Genomic DNA, 22,665 nt, shown 5'->3' on the forward strand with positions numbered 1-22,665 from the left:
CTGCTGCCTAAGGAGTTAATCGAAACGGAAAACCACTAAATATGGTGCACAGCTCGTGTTTGTGTTGCATCTTTTTTTAGCTGCTCTTTAATTGCCTGGTTTCAGCCCACAAGGCACAGCGAGCTGCACTGCTTGCAAGGGGCACCCCTCCGTGTTGGATGGGGGAACTACACGGGCCCGAGGCTAGTGGAAAGGCAGGAGCCCTGCAGTGCTGCACCCTCAGCCCCACCACCCTGGAAGTCAAAAACCACCTATAAAAGCCTGACAGGAACATCTCCCTTCTCCTCCTCCCTGGAGCTGGCCCCAGCAGGGTGACACAGTTGAGGAGCCCTCAATACACTGCAATGCAAAGGAACCAAGCATCCGTCATCACGGGACTCTCTCGGTAAGTTCTTTCCATTGCAAACATGATGGGATAATCCTTTCTGTTCCAAAAAATAGCCCTACCCCCTCCTAAAATAAAGAGCCACAGAAAGATCTTGGTGAGGATATGTGTATATACATAAATATATAACCAGTATCCATATATATATATATATATATATATATACACACACACACTATATAAATGTACATAGTATATATATGCACTATTTATATAGTGTATATATATAGTGCATAAATATACTATATTTTTTATTAATTTTCCCATGAGATCTGTTCATCTTTAAAAATAAATATAAAAGATCTGCGTCACCTTTTCCCCAGTCCATCACGTACCCTTACTTGCTTGCTTCATTGTATTTTGTATTTTCTCAGGGCTGTAAGTCAAACTTGCTCATTTGTAGGTGTTAAATATATATATATATTTATTTATTTAAAAAGCATGTATCAGTGTGTCATCTCCCATTTAACAGAATATGGAAGTTAAGCGATAGCAGCGATAGGTGCTGATTTGTAGCAGGCATTTCATCTATTTCTTCTAAAAGATCTCCTCTGACACTTCACTTGGGGACAGATCTTCGGGCTCGCTCCCATGAGGACAGCTGTGTTGTACAACATCTCTAAAGGAAACAGATACAAAAGATTAATCTGTATTTGGGGTTAGGGAGGGAACATGGAGGGTGATTTTATGGAGACAATCTTTGAGATATTTTTCTTTTATGCCATGACCATATGTTAACCCCATTGACTCCATAAGCAGGCTTCCTGCTTCCTGCTTTTCTCCTGCATTTTGGTGAAAAGTCCCTTCGTTAACTTTCCTGCATTTCGTTAAGTCAAAATCCTTCTTTACAACCACCAGCATGTCCTGCGCACTGCTGAAGGCTGAATCAAAAGACTCATCTCTTCTGAGCTGATTACTTGAACCAAGAGAAACCAGTGCTTGTGTTACCAAAATTCTGCCTCAGAGCGTACATTTGTCATGTGCTCAGGTACAGCGCTACATGCCACAAACAGCACCACCACAGAACTTCTCCTCCCTCTCCCTCCCTGTAAAAAACTTTCAAAGCCAGTTTCTAGTTCAGCTTGATTGGTTTATTTTAGTTTTACACTTTGTCCCTCACATACAGTTATTTAAGAGTCTTGTACTGTTAGATTTCTACAAAAATATCCATTTTTCAAAAGCAGAAAAGAGGGAAAGATATATTTTAATATATAAAAGGAAAAAAGCTAAATCTGACATTTCATTATATTCTTAAAAACATTCCAGTCTATTTACAGATGTGTAAAAAACCAAAGAAAATCTCCAGGTCTCTTGGTCTAGAGTGAGAATGTGCGCCTTGCAGGGGTTTCCTTCTCCTTATTCTCATATCTTTTCATTACATGTCACATTCTTGCATTATTGCCTCAAAGACAGCATACGTCATTGTTAAAAGGTTTATTTCAAACCAACAGGAACATGAGGGAAGAGTTAAAAAAAGAAAAAAGACGGGGAAGTCATCATTTAAATTCTTAGCAAAATATTAAGCTGCAGCCAAGAGATGGTGGAACAAGGAGAAGCAGAAGCTGAGAGCATTTCGAACATGCTTTGTTGCCTGGTAGAAGCCACCATCTAACCTTCTGGGAACTGCACCAGGTGCACCTTTTGCAGCCAAATTTGGGGTCTTAGTTCATTCAGTAATCACATTCAGGAACCAAAAACTTTTTACTGTCATCTTTTCACAATTCATTTTTATTGCAGTAAAAAGTCCTTACTCCCCCCTGCCAAGCAGTAAAAACATCCAAGCATTTTCCATTACACTGATAATGGACAAAACATCCGCAATAGTAGAGCAGGTATCTTAGATAACATTTGAACAGCTTTCATGCTCCAGCTTTCTGTCTTACAGAAGTGTGCAAAGCACACGCCTTTTAAAAAGTATTCAGACACTGATTAGCATGATCCTGTAATTAAAATTAGCCACTTGGGACCATTAAAGGATGAGGTGCAGAAAGGGAAGTCAGTGATTAGGGATTTGAAAGGAATCACAGCACAATTTTAGTTGCTGTTTCACACACAAGGGGCATAAAAACTCTTGGCAAAGCAAACTGCCATAGGTAAATTAAAAAAAAGCAACTGCAGCCTATTAGAAATGCTCAGAACCCAATTCCCAGGCAAATAAATTTAAGTCTAATATAGTGCTACTGAACTAATATAGTTACTCCAGACTTCCACTGATTTAAAATGAGTTAAAATCCTTTAATGATAAGCAAAATATGCATACATACATCTTCACATGCTAATTCCCTTTTCTAAGGCATTCAGTGACAACGGTAAGACCCTGCACGACTCTCAGGCTGACCTATATTCTCTCTTCCAAAGAATGAATATAGGGCTTGTATCAAATATTTAAATAGCAAATATGCAAACGGCATTAAGTTATACGTAACTGCTTTAAAACACACCAGTTAGAGTGGCAAGGTGAAGACACCTTTTACACGTAGACTCTGGAGTAACTTCCTGCATACTTAACTATAGGGGCTTCTCTCCTCTGCAGCATAATTAAAAAAAAAAATCATTAAAAAGACAAGGCAACACCCACAGAATACATATCCCTGGTGGACCTAACCTCAACACGGCTCCAGAAGTTGCAGCTCACTGAATAGGGCGTATGGTTGCACGGCGTGTACAGCAAACACTGCTACCTAACTGTGGAAGAACATCACTCAGCACCTGCACAACCTCAGTGCTGGACAGATGAAATTCCTGCATTAGTGCAGCACCAAAGATCGGGAACCCCAGCTGCAGCTGCTGGGACAGTAAGACAGGATTACATTCCTAAACATAAAGCAAAACGCACCGTCTACCTCCCGCTTTCTGTATCTGTTTCATGGCCATGGTTTTTACCCTTTAGGAGCAGTGAAGAAGCCCCTCAAGCGCACCGTAATTCCTATTTACAAACTCGATAGGAAAAGATTGTGTATACACTCATTAACAAATCATCTCTCTTAGGCTGAAAATTTCATTTGTCAAGAAAACTATGAAAACAAAAATTGTGTACAAAAATATAAATATCTTTACAGTCTGCAGGCACTTCACATCCAACAGCTGAACAGTGAAGAGCACCTACAGGTTATTGAGTAAGCAGTGGCAGAGAAGAATAAAAAATACATCTTGTGATTCAATACTGCCCTATTTCCCTGGTAATGAGCATTTTTGTTGACTTTTTTTTTTTTTTTTTTTTTTGCTATACACATCTTGTGCAAACGCAGTGAGAAACCTCTGAGTACCTTTCCTGAATTTATAAAGAAATGGAAGGTTTGGAAAGATATACACATATTTTCATATATACATTCACATATACACCTTGCTCATTTATTTTAGGCTACAACAGTCTGAAAGTGTTCTGTATTTTTATGAAACAACACTTTCTATTAACATCCTATCCACCAAATACATCTTGAGAAACAACAGGAGGAATGAGGAAGAGAACTGGGAAAACGCTCAAGCTACTTCAGCAGTGTATTTAAAGGTGTAGCAAAGGGGGTGCCCACATTTTTTTCTACTGACATTCTCCCTTACAGATGCCCTAACCATCAAAGGAGGGGTTACTTGTATAGGGCCATGAAGTGAAAGTGGGGGGGGGGCTTTTCTGTATATATTTTTTTGTTTGTTTTCTGTTTACTTGTTTTAAAGTTCACATGCTATCCTAATTGCACTGGGAAATATCGTCTCCCCCATGCAGTGAGAGTTCTAGATGTTTATGACAATATTCTGTGCATAAGCTCCTAAAAGGAGTCTCTGCCAGAGAACTATCTAGCACCAAAGAACAGAAGCTTTTCACTTCAGCCCTCTGCACAGTCTCCAGTTTCCCTTCTGCTGCTCTAGGTAACAAATTTGAGAGTAACTGCAATCTCGTTTCTGCACATTCATCATATTCTGCAAAACTTTAGAAACAGCACATGTGAAACAATCCCATTTCTGCATAGATAGTTTGCCTGGTACAAAACCAAATGAACCTTATTTTTTTCCCTCAACAACAGACAGGTGCCTCTCTACTGGGAAAAAATAAATATCTGTCAATAAGCCTAGGTTTCTCAGTCCTTTTACAAACTATTTCCACGAAGGACCCAATTTTGGAAGGATACCATGTGCCCAGCAATGGTTATAGATAGATCATCTTCCACGCTTTGTGAAGGAGAAGGAGAATACCCAGAATACAACAGTGAGGTAAAAATATGTCAACATGCTGAAAGTTTCATAGCACTTATTTCTCAATTTGGGGCCTGCCCTCGGATGAACAGAGTGCTGATGCCATACAGAAAACAAAGCGCTGCAGACAAGGGAGGTTGCCAGACTCAGACACTGGTTCAAACCAGCTCCAGATCTCCATTCCAGTCTGATAGAACACGCACACATTTATTTGCCTGCTGAGTTTGAAGGTAAGGTCCCAGTATTACTCAGCTTTGTGCCCACGGGTGCTAACGCGGGCATTACTTTGCTATCCTGTCCTTCTTGAACAGTTACTGAAGAAGTTTTTACCCCAGTGGGTGCCAGTTTTGCAACTATAGGCGCCAATAAGGGCATCACTTTAGTACTCTGCCCTTCTGTGTCCACTGGCAGACTCGCCACTTTTAAACCAAGTGGTGCCAGCTTGGGCATGGGCCTCCACAAAGTGTCAGCGTTGCTAGCTTCTGGATTCGTTTTCATTTGCAAAACCGGAGGAGTCACACTGGTGGTCTCTGCAGTTTTGCTGTTCCCACCGCTGGCTATGGACAGATTGGGAAGCTGATCCTTCATTTCAGCACCTATCACTATCTTTAGAACATCTGCTTCGGATGAAGGCTCCCCAGAGTTCTTGTCTCCATCGGCAATATCATCATCTTCCAGGTGCAGCAGGAGAGGACTTAAAGAGCCACCACCCTCTGGAACTTCGGAAAGGTCCTTAAAACTGCCTCCCAAATGGCTGAACTGGAAGGAAGAACCATCTGCAGCGGAGAGATCACTGGCTGTTCCCCGGCGAGCTTCTGCATCTCCATGGGAGAAATCTGAGTTTAGAGTGCTGGGCAGCTCCGACATACCTGAAGCATCATCATTCAATTGCTGATTGAGGAAAGCGATCTCATTGAGCAGAGAAGTGAGGGTCTCATCAGTGTCATCACTCTCCTCAATGCTGCTCAGTAACTCACCTGTATCCAGTTCTGCCTCCTCCATTGCAGAAGCTACCTTCCTCAGTTCCATTTCTATCCTCGAATCTTTGAGCTGCAGCTTACGGAATGGCAATTCTTTCATTTTTAATCTCTCTCCTCCAGGATCGCTGTCTTTCTTCCTGGCTTGGCTTCCTACAAACTCTCCAATGCAGAGCTTTTTGCCAAAGGACTCTGGGCGTTCCTTCGTACAGGACACGTTCCGGATCTGTGGAAAACCATCTTTATTTTCAAAGAAACCTTTGGCGGTACCTGTGGTACTTCTTCCATCTCCTCCACTGTCTCCAGGACACTGTTTGGCCTTTTCTTCCGAAAGGATGCTGTCACTCTTCCTACTTTCAAGAGGTGCTACTACCAAGGATTTCTCAGAAGCCTGAGTAGCTGCAGCTGTCATTGCATTAGAATTTTTGTTTCTGTTTGGGTTCAGATTCATACTTCCTTCAGCTGCCAGTGATGTTACATTAACAATCTTTGGCATCATGAATGAATCTTCACTTTCTGAAAAACCGAACAAAGCACAATCCATCAGAATCCATGCCAACTACAAGATAATTTCTAATTATATTTAACTTACTCACTTTTTACATCTTCCTCAAATAAGCCACTATTCACAATTTAAACCACTTGCACAGTTTTGGTCAAGTGAAGCCTTGAAACAATAACAGCTTAATTTTCAACTTCAAACAAACAAACAGACAAAAAAACAACTCAGCCACCACCACACTTGACCAGTCCCTTTCTTCAGCAGGCTGGCACAAATGAAAGCAACTGCAGTGCCTACAACTCTTACAGTGATTCACAAAGGAAAAAAATGGTAATTTTCTCCCTCACCGTTTTCTCAGTTTACTTCTACACTTCTATTTTGAAATAGTGTTTTTGTGCACAATACCGCAGTGGCATTTCATGGCCTACCACATGATTTACTTTTGCCTCACAGCAGTTTCTCATTTTTAACACTCAGATTTTTCCCTAGCCCCACATCTGAAGTTAACTCACCTTTTTTTGACAATTCATTATGCTGAAATGACTACAATGAAGCAGAACATGAACGGCTTTGTTCTAACACAGGGGATGACAAGCAGCAAGAGCAACACTGGCAGGAACCACTCCACACCTAGACCCAACATACAGTACTTGGTCTTGGAAAACATTTTTGATCTCAGAGGCCACCTACAACTGGCAGCAGGGGCAGCATGGTATGGGAAGAGACTGCGCCAGAGAAAGAGCCTGGATGTAACAGGCAAACATTTTTAACAGCCCCTCTACTATTCTTTTACTGCAGCTTCCCCACTGGGATGCATTAGACCATGCACACATTGCAGGCTACTCTTCCTCTTACTTTGTTGAGGGCAGGGAGGATTGGTTTTATATTCAGCCCCTCTGATCTGTTCAAAACATTGAATAGCGATTTTCTTTGAAAACCCAGACAGTGACACCTATCATTACTTCCTAATGAAAAAACAATTTAGCCTCATTTTTGCAAGGGCAACCTTCCCTATGTAAAAGCAAAAAGATCCACAAAAAAAAACAAAACAAAACACAAAGAGCCTACCTGAATGGGGCTCTGTAGCTGACACTACTGTTGAGGGCACTGGGTTTCCAGCAACAGCTGACAGTGTAATAGGAATGGTAGAGTTGGTAAGGATTCCCTTTACTTGGACAGGAACTGTTGATCCTGGCAGCTGAATCATCACAGAAGCAATACCTTATCCAAAAAAAGGGGGAGAGGGGTGGGGTGGAAACAAGATCCTTTCAGACACTCAGTCAAGCTTGGAAATAAAAGCCTTACAATTCTATGCAAGACTTGACACTGTAATACCACCTGAAAGTGGTAAAAAATAGAAATACAAAGTGGTTAGATAATTAAGAGATCTTCCCTATGTTCTTCCTCTTGCCTCGACTTTCTTCAGAGTTCCCACCTCCTTCAGTAAAAACTGAACAGATTGTACTTACCTGTTGATAAACTGGCCATTTGACTTAATCGTTTCAAGTTTCTTTTATCAATGAGGTTCTACCTCACTAGGTTTCAAAGAATGAAAAATTAAAAGAAAAACTAAAGAACAAGTTACTTTGTAAACTGTAAACATTAGTGAATAGCCCGGTATTTTCATTAGCATGTTCTCAGTGATCATACCTGGCTGTGCTGTCACGGTGGTGTTGGCAGCTCGAGGCTTTAGCTCAGCCTGCAAGAGTGTGGAAGGAACAGCTGCTACTTGCCCTGGTACCAGGGGGCTCTTCAGCGTAAGCACCTGCCCCTGTGGAGTCATCACTAGGCTTGCAGCAGTCAGTGTGAGTGAGGAGGAGGTGTCCTCTGTAAAAAAGAAACATGTAAATCAGCAATTTATTTTGGCATAGCACCCTTGATGGCAAACAACATCCCGCAATCCAGCATCAAGCACAGGTGTGCAAGATGCTCCGACTAGAAGGTTTGCGAGCCCGAGATAAGAAAGCTGCTACAGAAGCTACACAGGCTTCAGGAACCTGATCTATGCAGCTAGAACCAGTCTGTACTGCCTTTTCATGCACTATAATATAATCTTAACCTTTCAGAGTGACATCCTGATCAAATATCACAGCAGTCTTGGTGGAATTACAAGGGGACTTTGTTCAGTCAAAGAATGGAAAGAAATTCTCACACCACATCCAAATTCTGATGCCAAACTTCCCCTGGACTGGACAAAAACAAGGCTTGGGAAACCAAAACAATCAGTTGTTTATGAGAGCTGAAGACCACTTCAAGATCTATGATAACCAAAACAAATAAACATCACCAGATTGCTACAGAGTCTTACAGTGGTAATAATACGAAAGGTTGGATTTCTGCAATTCTTTTGTGCCTTCCTAGGCAAGAAAGTCTCTGTAAACATCAATTACTTCTCTGCAAATTCCCAGCACCAAAAATTTCTCAAGTGTCTGACAATTCTATCCTTTAATTTAAAAGCAAATCTTCTTCCACCTCTGTAACTAGCTAAATCTATTCCAGCAGCTGCAGTATTCTCAGGGTTGAGCTTCCGTCTTTGAGTCAGCAGTAAAGAACCACCAATTCCTACAGGATTGCAGTGAAACTCCATGAGGCTGAAGAACAACTAAACAGCAACGCATTTTTCATCATTCTGAAAGTCGTGTTCATCTGAAGACCTCAGCGGTACTAGCCTCCTATATACCGAAAGCAAATGTTTTCCATACCTCTTGGATAGACACTTTCTGGTCCTTTACTTAATTCTGCTTCAAGAAGTAAGCTGCCTGCAGAAGCAGTCTAACTGTTTTGCCCTCCCATGGGATGCTCCTGCAATGTCTGCTTTCCCTTTATATGAAAGGTACATCATTTTTAGCCCACCTGTGGCATGGCTTCCTTTTCTGGCAAGTATCAATGGCTTGCCTCTTCTATTTGTCATAGCCACTTTGCCCAGGTCTCTGGATGGAAGAGAAGATGCTTCTTGCTGTGTGGTAGCAGTTGAGGTTACAACAGATTCTGCTGGCTGAACTTGTTTCTTCTTTTTTTGTGCTTCTATGGCTTTTTGTTTGGCGTACATATATTCTAGCTTCTTTAGGACAACCTCTTCTGTCTTCCCTACATAAAAATTATCATAGAATCATAGAATATCCCGAGTTGGAAGAGACCCACAAGGATCATCACATCAGTATTAATCTATCTTCAAAGCTAAAGAGCTGAAAATCTCACATTGACACCATCCAACTACTTTACAGTAGAAAGCCCCCTCCTGTAAATAGCACACTTAAAAAAAAAAAAAAGTATTTATTCCAAGACATTTTTTTCCCTTTAGAAGCATCCATGCATTGAATAACTTAAACACAACTTTGATAAGCAAAAATCAGCTTAGAAGAGCACTTGTTCTTATTGAAAATACCCACAGCTGTGGAGAAAAATCTCACATCTTCCCTAATGCTAAGTGTTAGTAACAGACAAAACGTTACTTTCACGTTGTATGAAATTTCTTGGACTGATGAGCCCTGTTACTCCAATTACTTTTAAAGAAAACTTGCCTACAGTTTACCACTATTTAACATCACCATTTTTGTATCAAAACAAGACTTTACAAATTGTATGTTTCCTGTAGATGCTCACAATTTGTTATGACTGAAGTTGAAACAGTTGCACTGACTTGTTTCCTTCTTAGAGTTCAGGCTCTAAGATGACGGCCTATCTTTAACTAAATTTACCTTTACCTAACCTCCCAGAAAGACAAAATAAATGTCACATGGGTCTTCAAATCCCCCCATGAGCAGAAGCTCAGAATTTATCACAATTCTGTTTTGTGGACAGAGCTGCCTCCTACATCTGGACACTACTGGCCCTATTTTTCAGAAAAACACCACACACAGTTATTTGCAACGTTCATCAAAGAGTCAGAGGTTTTGAAACTGAAACATAAGAACATAACTGTACATCCTTCTGAAGCACTGAGCAGAAAAGCTGTTTAAGGAAGTGACCAATGATGTAATGAAGTTTTTTTCCTCACTAAAACGTACCCTACACACAGGAACCCAAGCCTGTGGTTTGCAGCACTGAGATCATTCTACGCTTCCTTTAGGCATACAGGAAAATAAAAGCATTTCTTATCAGCATGAGTGTATCGCTGAGTCAGAGCCTGGCAGGTCTTCATCTGGCGTCAAGAGTCTAAATTTTAAGTGAACATTAATGACTCACCCAGACCCACAGAAAATTACTCTCTCTCACCCTTCAAAGCCTTTTTATTTCATTATTCTAGCTAGTTTGTACCCAAAAAACAGTCTCACCTGAAAGCGTGGATACTTTCCGAATCAAAGTATCCTGTTTACGTGCCAGTAAATTCTTCTGTCCAGTAAGTTTATCTGCCTGATCGGTCAATCCCTGAATTTCATCAAATGCCTAAAAAAATGTCAGGGAAATAATTTATAAACCAACAAAATAATAAAATATTTTTCCTTCCAAGAAACCTTTATGAAATTTATTTTCGTTATCATGAGAAAGTAAGACTTCGAGAAAGGATGTGAAAAGCAGACCATGTAAATACAGCTTTCCCTAAACACAGGCTGAAAAGTGATAAACATCTTGGTCATCCTTCCTCCAAAGTTCTGTCGTTTTAAAGAAAAAAAGAACTTTTATGCCACAATTTTAAGGTACAGCTGATAAGCATAATTATACATCTACAACTGATGTTTTATTTCCTGTCATTTGCATCTCTACAATTAAGTATTTTATGCATGTCAGTATAATACTTAATGAAATGTTATCTTCTCCTGCATTAACCAAGATGTCTTCTGCATATTTCAAAACCGCCTGGATTTACGCAGTAAACCACTGGGGAATTAAGATGTAAACTTCCATGGATAAATTCACAAAGGATACAAGGAGAGGGCTAATCTGAACACATGCATCTGTGACACCAAGATTAAGCTTTTGAGAATACAAGTTGTTTCAGGTGTTGTTTTATTCTACAGTCCTGTAAAGGTGCCTGAAGTTCTCTGCTGAATATCACAGACTCACTCGAAGACTTCAGACCAGCTTTGACTACTGCAGGCTGCACAGCATCACAGAAGGTGAAAGGGAGATGAGAGGCTCTTCCCTGTGACAGTGACTTGAAGAGCTGAAGGAGAGAAGCTGGCAGTGTCCACCCCCAGTGTTGAGGTAATTGCTGGAGAGAGGGCAGGATGGAAGCTGGTGACTTCTCACCAGGGGGCACGAATCCAGGATACTGTGGAGCAACTGCTGAAGCTGGTCCAGCCCTCTGACTAATAGCCCCTGCTCCTAACTCCATGTGGATACACACAATGCTGCTAGGAAAAACCTGGACAGTACCAGAAGTGACCACAGAGCTCTGGGGGCAGCAGGCAAGGGTATGGGAACCCAGGTGGAGTTCTCTTCAATCCTGCCAGTAAGCAGAAAGGCTGTGAGGAGGAGAGCACTGATGGTACAAATCAGTAACTGCCTTCAGAACCGGTGCTAGCAAAAGGGTTTTGGCATCTGTGACTATGGAACCCAGCTGCTTGGAATAGACAGGATCTGCCTCACTAAGGGGCACAAATACATTTTTGCCAGCAGAATGGCTCAGCTAATAAGGAGGGTTTTAATCTGAAAACGAAGGGGTAAACAGCAAGTAACTAGCAGCCCTGTGCATCATGGACAGGGCTGCTGAACAAAGGACACAGGGGGATGTGATGGGGAGGAATCACAAAATGGGGTTTAAATGGTGTCTGCACCTCCAGCATTTGCATGTAGGTAAGGATGTTCCTACAAAGGCACCATTATGGAGAAATTCCCCAACCCCTTTCTAGGAACTCAACATGCAGCAGTGCCTCTCTTAAAGGTCTGTACACTACGGGGTAACTTCCTTCTCCAAGTGACAGAAGAGCCAACAAAGGGAGGTGCTGTGCTGGACCTCATACTCCCCAACAAGGAGCTTGTTGGGAATGTGAAGGTCAAATCAGCCTTGGCTGCCGTGACCATGAGATGGTGGTGTTCAGGATCCCGATCACAAGAGGAGTATGAAAAGCAAGTTCACAACCCTGGACTTTAGGAGAGCAGACTCTGACCTCTTTAAAGATCTGCTTGAAAGAGTCCCATAGGATAAGGCCCAGGAGGGTAGAGGAGCTCAGGAAAGCTGGTTAATATTCAAGGATCACCTCCTCCAAGCTCAAGAGCAGTCTAATAAAGAGGTAGTTGGGCAAAAAAGCCAGGATGCCTGCATGGATGAACTAGGAGCTCCTAGGCAAACTCAGAATACTTACTTGCTTGAGAATGTAGCATTTGGAGACCTTGGGAAGATTGTGCAACCCCAGAGCTCTCTTCAACTTGTCAAAGAGATCTCTCATTTCATTACGTCGCCGGCGTTCATTTGCTGTGTGTGTCTGGCGGTAATGAGCAAAGGCTTCTTCCTCTGTCTTCTGCTTTCTGCTCCAGATTTGAGGATTCTGCTGGAGAAGCAACCATATTAACCAGTTTAAAGAACAAAGGTAATCTAACAGCACACAATATTCAAACACATGCTTGATTTGCAATGTTTAAACAGACACCTGAAGATTTCATGTTGTGCTATTCAGCTATGGTCTTCATGAAAGCTTGGTGTCAGAAGCACAAGCAAGAAGCATGAAATGCTGACCCACAAGAAATGACCAACATAATCACATCAACCTTAAAAGAAAAGATCATGAGCAGCCCTTTCTATTCATGAGCTTTCAGGTTTTGCAATGCAAAGCTACTTAGTTAAGCCACAGTATTACAGCAAAATCACACATTTGAGCCCAATGTTTTTGTTTTGTAAAAAAAGTCTACTAATAAGTGAAATGATTTCATCAAATACAGGACACATATTTTTTTCCCTGGAGTTAAACTGTTTTCATTTCTATTTTGTTTCATGGGTACATATAAATAGAGGCCAACAGACATTGCAGATACAAAAGACGCCATGGATATTGATCACTACAGACATCTACCAAGAAACAGAAGTGTTGACAGACTCTGATGTCAAGTTTCTTTGTTTAAATGTCCACAAAGGTTGACAGGTAATAATTACTAATTTCTACAGGTTAGAAGATTTGTTATTTCATAATTATTCTTACAGGTTTTGTATTATTATGGTATTTATTTCATGTCAAAGTATTACTTAAAAAGTCTTAACGTGTTTTTGACATCATTCACAGGTCCAGTGATAACACTTCTGAGCCTGCTGGACTCAGGAGGGATCTCAAGGCTGACTCCTGAAGCCTGGCTCTTGACACCTACTTTGTCCTCACAGGCAGAATGAGCTCATTATGGCTCTAAGTGCATCAGCTCTTCTGTTGGGTGTCAGATTCCTTTTAAGGAAGGGTCTCATACCATAATCTCAAGAGGAGAGTACAAGGAGAAAGCAAGGCAGGCAGAGCATCCTGTAACCCATCTTCATCTCAGCCAAAAACATACGTACCGGCCCGCTCCAATGTACAAGGTGTACAACAGGCTCACACCCCACCCTCCCAGCAGGTAGCTCTGTACCTGATTTCAACTACATCACTGTTAGTTACCATGGACAGTTAGTGTAACAGGCTTCAAAGCAACCCGAAAATACAGCACAAGCCTCAGAAGGACTGCAAGGAGTTTGAGTTTGAAAGGCTTCTGCATTGTCTTTAACTTGCCTGAGAGCACATCATTTAAACTACTGTTTTCAGAAATCCTTTGCCCAGCACTGCAGTCTACATAAACCTACATACTGGCTTCTTAGGCACATAAAAGCATTTCTCACTTGTTTATTACTTCATGTGTGCTGTAGAAGTTATTTATACCAAGAACACAACACTTAAGAAAACGTAGTAGTAAGTAAGAGGTAGATGTTCCTCCTGGACATAGAGTTGAATACAAAACCCACTGATGCCAGTGGCAGTCGTTTGTTTTGTGTTTTTTTTTTAAAAAAAAAAGAGATTTGGACTGAGCCCCTTCCCCCACCTATACATACTCGTTTCTTGCATTTAATAATAAATACACAGAAGATAAATAAATTGCATTAGAGTCGCACTTGAGATGAAAGTTTATCTTTAAAATGGAGATGTGATACCAAAAGGAAAGAGGAGAGCATATACCTTCATAGGACTTTCTGATAATTTTTCATCCGAAGAATTAGGAGCATGGTATCTGGAAGAAAGGTAAAAAGTTTTTCCCAACACTACTCATCTCATGCACTCTATCCTCATTAAGTATATTCCAGCCTAGTATTGCTCATTTTTATCCCTTGAAATTAACTTTTCCTTGCAACTACATGAAAGCAGGATACTGTTGAGCTTTCTCAAGGAAGCAAACTCTAGCTTCAATGCCATCATCCTGGAAAAAAAAAAAATCAGCTGTTCTGAAAGCTATAAAATTATCCCACAGTGCAAGCAACAAACTATTTCACTACGTGTCAAACAGTAAATTCAGCCTCTGACTGTTAATTGTAGAATGCATCTCTCTTTGATTTTGGATAGTGTTCTAGCTTTTTATCATTTTAGCACGTTTAGCTAATTAAAAAAAAGACAACAAAACAAACCAACATAGATTCAGTACAGATGACAGAGCAATCCCTCCCCCACCAAGAACAACCTACCAAAATCCTCACATTTATTACTATCCTAAAACATAAAAACAGCTTCCTTGCATTATTTCTCAGCAGCTTGAAGAAAATAAAGAACAATACACATTTGAAAGAATTATTTTCACAAAACATCTAATTTTCTCACGGAAGGATCTTGACAACTTACAAAGAACAGCAAAGTAGCTCTCTAAGATAAAAGCTGAGCTGTATCTTTGGAGAAAAAAATTGAAACATCTGGGTGGGAGGTATATATTAGCACCAACCAGATTATTATTATTATTTTTTTTAAGTTTCTACCAAAAAAAGCTCTTCAAACATCAGTAACTAAGGACACAATGTTCCCCATTTTTTTTAATAGAATAGAGAAAGAGCTATGACCAACTTTACATACGTTAAGTAAACGATGCTTTTACTTTTCATTCTCTCATTATAAATGCAAGTGCAGCAGCAGCAACAACAACAACAAAAGAACAGAACCATAAAGAGCCAAGCTATCCAACCGTGGCAGACTGTATACAAATAAGAAAAGGCTTTCTTTGCTGCGGCAGTGGTCCCAAAGTCAAAGCTTTCATTTTACAGGATCAGGGATTAAGCCAATGACCACTCCTGCCTAGAAATAACAAAACTACCAGCCAGAATAAACAAAACAGAAGCTTGCAAAAATCACATTTAAGACCAATGTGACCCTGCTCGCATTCAGTTTGCAGGAAGGGAGGCAATTCACTCCAATATTTTACATTACAAGACACATATCCTTATGAACAAATTAATTAAAGGGAAAAAAAAAAAGGCTAAAACCTCAAATCTATTCTTAGTTCTGACAGCCCCATCCTCACAGACACTGGAAAGCACCAGTGCTCAGGAAGACCTGACGCAATCCGTGCTTTATCTTACCATTACATTAAACCTGTTGTTAACGGGTTCATTCAGTGTCAGGTCATCAATAAAATACAGAACTGTAGTGCTCTCCAGGGATGCTTACTTCTCTTTGGAAGGTCGGATATTAGCAGCTGTGGCCTTCAGACGGGCAATGTTAATCTTCTCTGAAAGCTCCTCCACGGTCTCAATGTCCACCTGCTCGTCATCCTCACTGTATTCACACGCATCCTGGAACAGTTTTTGTTTTGTTTTTTAAAATGAGTATCTGCTTAGCAATAGAGCTCAGGCCAAAACAGTTTCACTTCAGTCTCAAAAGAGATTATATTATAACATTAAGAATCATTACAGAAACAACCTCTCCAGCTATACTGGCCAATAAACAGTGCTAAAGCAGGTGGTTATTTAAACTGTCACCTCTAGGAATTCCTCCCACTAGCAACTGTGCAAAGCGAATTTCAGTAAAGGCAAATCTGCCATTGACGCTTTTACTATTGGTCTGATGAGAAGCTTTCACAGGGCAGAGCTTTCCTGCCTATGTTTTCAAACAAGATTTAACTCCCTTTACAATATCCTATGTACACTGGCTAACTAACATTATCTCGTCATGAGTTGAAGTAGTTACCACCTTGGCAATGGTCTCTCACACCTAAGACAGCACCAGACAGGACATCACAGAACCAGGTTTCTTTGGGTCAGACAGAAAACTGCTTACATGATAAAGACTGCCATTTCAGTTCTTTCCAAAAAGCTGACCTGTAATTATTTCAAATATTTAAGACATTTTGGAAAGTATTTTTTCCCTATGCTCTCCTGACACAGAAAACTTGCTAATCATCTGTGGAGACAGAGAACCACTGCAGTGATATGAGTTAAATATCAACCTTTTGGCCATGTGCAGTACCAGGTTATCCTCCCCCCACACAAATCAAGCCTTACCCAAGCAATTTTTAATAATTTTTTATTAAAGTTTTTTAATATCATAATGTCTACACTGCTTCACTGATTACAAAATGCAGAACTCCTTCTCCTTCCAAAGTAAGAAAATGTAATTATACCTCCATTCTGTACTCCATTTCACCCAGTTCCCTCAACTACCCCATCTTGTCCTCCTCCTATTCTTCTCTTCTGTCTTTCCTTCCTTCTCTTTGTCTTTTCTTTCTTTCTTTTGGGGAGCTGCAATCTTCTTCTCTGAACTGAATACTTACCTGAAATTGATGCAAACAGTTAATAAAAAAAAAAAAAAAAAAACACTAGAGTGCAGAACATGAAAAAAGGCAATATGCAATATTGTACCAGCAGAAGGCCTTTAGTAAATGCTTTTTGTGGTACTGATCATTATCTGCAACTCATTAGTGATACCGCACAGTAACACTGCTGTTCTAAGAAGCTCTTATTAGAAAGGAAAAAGCGTTGCACTTACTCAGCTGGCCACAGATAAGGCTAGATACAGCACTGTAACAAAAACAGTAAAAGACAAGAACAACCTAAATTACTACACAAGTATAACTAACTTGGTATTCATGATGCATCCTTCCAATTATCAGTCATGAAATTATGCCTGTGAAATCTGCAGCTATGTTAACTGAAAGGGACTCAATCTATCACCAGAAGCAACTCTTTGCTGGTCATTTCCTCTTTGACAGAGGAACAGGATCCCTAATGTCCCAGTATGTGATACAGCAAAGAACTACAAGAAAACTGCCTCCTTAGTTATTGACAACACATTAGAGTGACCACTACTGTCAATTAATGCTGCCAGAGAAAATCATCTTTTTTCCTTTTTTTTTTTAAAAAAAAAAAAAAAAATTTGAATAACACATCATCTCCCATGGCTGTGTGATAGAGGCCATAGAAAACAGCGTCAGTTTTAAAAACTAAGTTTGCCCTCCTTTACCAAAGGCTATGCTGGGGATGTAGCCTTTAGTAAAGTATATAGTGTGTGTGTATATATAAAGACTACAAATATAATGGTGTCTACAGATATGCACACATTACTGCCTGTAGAATCTTCTAGTCTTTTAAACTGAATGAAGTCACATAACATCCCCTGCCATGAAATCACTCTCAAATATTCCCAAATCTTCCATCACCTTCTACTGATGATGTCATTAGGAGTTGTACAAAGCGTTGGTAGTATAAAGCCTATGTAGAAGGAGTTATAAACTTCTAAACTACTCACTTCTGGAGAAGCTGACACCTCCTCCTGTACTGAAGAAGTATCAAGATATTACTGCTGAAAGAAAGAAAGGTGATGCTCAGTTTAGCAGCTATAGCTGTTCCAGATCTGAACAGAAAAGCATTGTTGCTTTTACATGTTGCTGTGCACACTCCCCAGTCATCAATATCTATGCTTGCAAAATACCTTACCTTTGAACCAGAGAAGCGCAAGGAGAGTGAAGGTGGGTGAGAAATGACTAGCCTTACAGAACAATCTCACACATTCTTTCAAAAATCTCTTTTCCAAAGCACTGACTGAATTTAAAGACACCATTTGTCCCTGCCTATGAAAGCACCTTTGGTACCTGGTGGGTTCAGTACTTGGAAAGAAGTTATTTTATTATTACTGCTGGGGTTTCTTGTAACCTTTTTCACAGAGCAGCTACACATCTGTACAATGCTGTGACAGTTCCTGTTATAAAGGGAGCAGCATGGAGGTAAACCAAATTCTGATCTGAATTTGGAAGCATGGTACTGGCATTGGCAGAAGCTTAAGGAATTACTGTTTCTCTCTATGCATAAAAGCCCATAAAACCCTTACTTGTTCCAGGTTTTAGGTATCCACCCACAAAACAAGACTTGTTAGTACTGGGATGAAGCAGAGCACAGAGAAAAAGAACCATCTTTACGAAGGAAGCAGTACACCACTTTGAACTTGAGAGGCCAGTCAGGAGCTGCACGTTACCACCGCTGCCTTGAGACACCGCATGCCTGGGACCTAGGGAAGCCCCACCAGACACTGCTTGTCTACATCCATTTGCAGTCTAGATCCAGAACTCATCCGTGGAAATTGTAACCAAGGTTAAAAGTCCATTGCATTTCAGCATAGGTATTTCAGCAACTTACAGACATTGGCAGTGAACAAGACACAGCTTAGTTTCATGTCTGTTGAGTGGGTCTATGTGCTTCCAGAAACTAACTTCTTCTATACAAAAATCTCACTAGGAGACTATCATTTATCCAAGCAGCCAGCAATTTTTCAGTAAGTCCTCACACTTCAATATCCAGTTTCAGTGAACAAGAACCACCATTTTAATTTTTTTTTCTTCAAAACAAGTCATTTCGTTCTTAAGGCAGACGCATCCCATTTGCCTTTAAGTCATTTCTGCAGCAAGCCAGAACTACACAGCCAGCTTCCCCACTGAAGAGCCAAGTGACTCACTTGTACAAGGTCACAGAACAGAAGAACACGAACTTGAAACTGAATATAAGGTCTATTAACTGGGAATAGGGGAGGGAAGGGCAAGCAAAGAAAAAAACACACACAAAAAAACAATTAACACGTTGGAAGATACTGAAATTACACTGTCTCCTCAGAAGTAGAGTTTCTGCGGAGCTCCAACAGGAGATGTGAACAGGCAGCATAGCTGCTTCCACAGCTTTTATTTTTATCCTCCCCAGGGCCTGATGAGAGAAGGAAAAGCTCACCATCATAAAGCCAGAGGAAAGAACTGGCTGGACAAAAATTACACAAACAAAAATGCTATTTAAATTACAGAACTACTGAACTCAGTGACATTATGTTGAAAACATTAGAAGTGTAAGAGGTTTAACTTCATTTTAACAGGCCACATTTTAAAACAACACAGTTTTATCTCATGATACATAGAGCACTTATTCTTTCTTGCTCCTTGGTCGTGCAGAAAGCTTCCCCTGTTGCTGGAAGCCTCCTGGTATCCTCTCTAGCTCTCCCATTTTATAGAGCATCACTGCTGTGATTCGACAGGCAAGAGATACAAACAGTTTCACTTAACAGGGAAGAACTCCTCTGGCTAATGTATACCTAGGCATCATTTCACTGCAGGAAGGGCATATCACAGGGTACTTCCGAAGATAGAAGAAACAGGAAATTAACTTCTGCTAGAAACACCATCCTGGTCAAGCTTTTGAGCACTGACAGGTTACACTGGGCTACCCATTATTACCCAGCTAGAGCTGTTCTCATGGTAGAACTCTCTACATGTTACCATACTAAAAAAAATGGTACCCAAAGCCTGAGGCACGGTATATTTTTTCGTAGAAGACAGGTGAAAAGACTGAGGTAAAAAGTTGAGGCAAAAAGTCACTGCCCACCCAAGAACTTCACATCTTGAAGTTTACAAATCCTGCATGTGGACAGATGTAAACCAAGAAACACTTAATTTCCCTTCTGACTTCTAACAACAAAGGGAAAATTCTTCAAGATGGCCAATCTTTCCCCTTCACCTTTTTCTGACTTCCTGATAACACAAAAACTATCACAACTGCGTAGAACCTCTGAAGTCCATTTCTTAAGATAGGCACTGAGACCTGCTATACCTACACAAATCCTACCAACCCTTCATAGGCCACCCCCCGCCCATAGCATGACTTCTTGTCACGTTTCAACTTCTGAAGTGCTTGTGGAAGCCCCACCTTTCTGATGCCGGTCCTTCCGCAGTCCTGCAGTTCGCAGACTCACGGAATGGGTTGGGTTGGAAGGGACCATGAAGACCACCCATTTCCAGCCCCCCTGCCACGGGCAGGGACACCTGGTTGCTCAAAGGCCCATCCAACCTGGCCTTGAATGCTTCCAGGGATGGGGCAACTACAACCTCTCTGTTCCTGTGCCTCACCATTCTTGTAAGTAAGGAATTTCTTTCTAATACCTGCTTTAAATCCACCCTAAGTTTAAAACTCCAATCTTGACCCCTCTTTTAAGTTCTTCTGCTTGGGTGAGCAACAAGCCCAGCAACGCATCTCTTCTAGCTGGGCTTTCTATCACCTGTACTAGGAAGCTATCCTCCACACACTCCAGTAATTACAAGACTTCTAAATGCCTTTGAGCTTACAAAATACCCTAAGGAATGAGGACACGAAAGGAACAATCCTGCACTAAAATGAAAATCCAAAGTTGCTACAGAAATGTCAGCATTTTTCCCCTCTCTGCACTTCAGTGCCTGTTTCTAAGCACTCTTCTTCATCTGTTTGTTCCTGGCAGTCTACATCCCTACTACTGGCTCCCAAAGAGCAAACTGCCTGATGGCAGAGGGTCTTCAGTGACAGAGATGAGAAAGAAGGAGGGCAGATAACAACAGATTACCCTGGGAGATGCCTCGTTTCTGGATCAGCCCTGCCCTCTGCAGTGTCTGCAGATCTCACACGTGGTCTGTATCAAAAGCTCAGAACACGTTAGAGGTTGTTAAAACTTACATCACCCACAAATACGTCACTTGAACCTTATTAAACTTACAGCGTTATAAACATTCATAATAGTTCGTCATAATTTTAACTTTCAGCTCCGAAAAAGAAGGATTGAAAACCACAGAGTTTCAACAACACTGAAAGCAAGAAACTTGCCAGACACAGCAGCTATGTTTAGACTAGCAAATTAAAGAAGGCTATAGGACTCTATTATCTGTAGCATTAAACTACAAAAACAACCCCTGACGTCGTTTTGGCTCATGCCACCAAGTACTCATGTGAACTATTCAGTTTGTGACAGCCCAGGCCAAGCAGCCATTCCCAACAGGCCCTTTGTGTGCAATTCTTATGCCTCGAAGAACAAAAGTTTAACATCACGTCCCAACCATCCACTTGAACTTGTTCTGACATCGATTAGTTTACTTACACAGATACACTAAAAAGATTTTATTCAAACCAAACCCCAGAGGATCTAGGCTTTTCTTGATGCAGTCTAAGGGAGGAAGTGCAAAAGAGCAAAGATACCATTTTAAGGACCTCTTTTTGATGAATGGAGGAGGAGTGTGCAGGAGTCTCTTAAGTACATCAAGTTAGCACCAAGTAAGAAGTTGATGCAAAGAGCATCACGTGCAATACAAGGAAGTCACCACTGCAGTGAAAACCACATGGAGTAAGGTATTTAAAATAAAATAAAACAAAACAACAACAACAAAAAAGCCAAAACCACAGTAATAACTACTATACAGGTCAGTAGCAATTATCCTGACTCAATGGAGATTTTTTTGGCTGGTTGGTTGGTTTTTTCAATGGCTATTTCCTGAGCAACTGAGACCAGTCCAGACCCCAAACCAGTGAAAGAGCTGTCACCAGTATTTCTACCAAATAAGAGTGATAGTGGCCATGCATTCACACTTCGCTTCTGTGTTGGTACCAGCCTAATGTAACAGAAAAACTTTGCTAATAATCTGTTCGTATGGACTGACTTCACCCAGTCTGACAGACAATACCAGTGCTGCCTGCCTTGTAAGCACTATGCTGATAGAAGAGTGCAAATGGTCTACAAGCAAAGCACACTCTTACCATTGCTTCAGGCACTACCTGAAGCTCTGTGATAACCTGAGGGTTCTCTCCTATTCAAAAGGCCTGGTAAACAACCTGCTTCTCTTGGGAGTTTCTAGGAAATTCCCTAAGCTTTTTCTCCCTTTCCAGCAGTGCCTCCCCAGTAAGCCTTTTTATGCAAAACAAGCTGGTATTTAATACAACTTGGAAAGAGGGGATAAGAAGCCTGAGCCAAAGAACAAGCACCTGCTACCCAACTACCCAGAGCTTCCCAACAAGCATGGGTAAACATCAGGAGGTTCGCTGCAACGATGAGAATGCTCTTGGATACCTCACCTCTTGTCAGAGGAGCACTTCAACCATTTATTTCTGAATGGCCTGAAGGTCTCCAGTTGAAGATCCTCAAGTTGATCTCCACTTTGGATAATAGTATTCTAGTGTACTTCTCCCTTGAAAGAGAAAGACCCTGGCACCTCTCTCCCAAAGGAACACTGAAGTAGTTTGAAAAGCCATCTTCTCATTAACAAGGGCTGCACTTAGGCATCTGTAGTCCTTTGTAGTGGACTGCTCCTCTGAATACAATACGGGGTCCTTGCAACCATTAGAATCAGGGTAAATGCTGCCTAACAATTGTTAGCAATTCATTGTCATGGGACTGCCTCCTCTAATTACTGTAATTTTTTGTTGAGGGAGATGTTTGCTCAGATCTGTAAAGTGCTCCTTAGAAATCTTCTCTACG

General features: G+C 40.9%; 1 protein-coding gene across 8 annotated transcripts in view; it reads right to left on the reverse strand.

Annotated features, from left to right (window-relative positions):
* Positions 1 to 880: 880 nt before the first annotated feature.
* Positions 881 to 22,665, reverse strand: part of MGA (MAX dimerization protein MGA) — a 64,253-nt gene continuing 42,468 nt past the window's right edge. For 2 of the 8 annotated variants that reach the window (XM_084288530.1, XM_084288523.1), the window contains 8 exons: positions 15,592 to 15,716; positions 14,122 to 14,173; positions 12,298 to 12,483; positions 10,327 to 10,438; positions 8,906 to 9,139; positions 7,703 to 7,879; positions 7,121 to 7,273; positions 1,442 to 6,066 (listed from right to left, as the gene is read on the reverse strand). In XM_084288530.1, coding sequence (XP_084144656.1) covers positions 4,781 to 6,066; positions 7,121 to 7,273; positions 7,703 to 7,879; positions 8,906 to 9,139; positions 10,327 to 10,438; positions 12,298 to 12,483; positions 14,122 to 14,173; positions 15,592 to 15,716 — 2,325 coding nt within the window. In that variant the 3' untranslated portion in view covers positions 1,442 to 4,780. Of the gene's footprint in view, positions 1,005 to 1,441; positions 6,067 to 7,120; positions 7,274 to 7,702; positions 7,880 to 8,905; positions 9,140 to 10,326; positions 10,439 to 12,297; positions 12,484 to 14,121; positions 14,174 to 15,591; positions 15,717 to 22,665 lie in introns of those variants that run through there. The other 6 variants (XM_084288528.1, XM_084288526.1, XM_084288525.1 and 3 more) reach the window with 6 other exon arrangements.

The sequence above is a fragment of the Netta rufina genome, assembly GCF_964035555.1.
Source record: "Netta rufina genome assembly, chromosome: 5".
NCBI classification, from domain to species: Eukaryota; Metazoa; Chordata; class Aves; order Anseriformes; family Anatidae; genus Netta; species Netta rufina.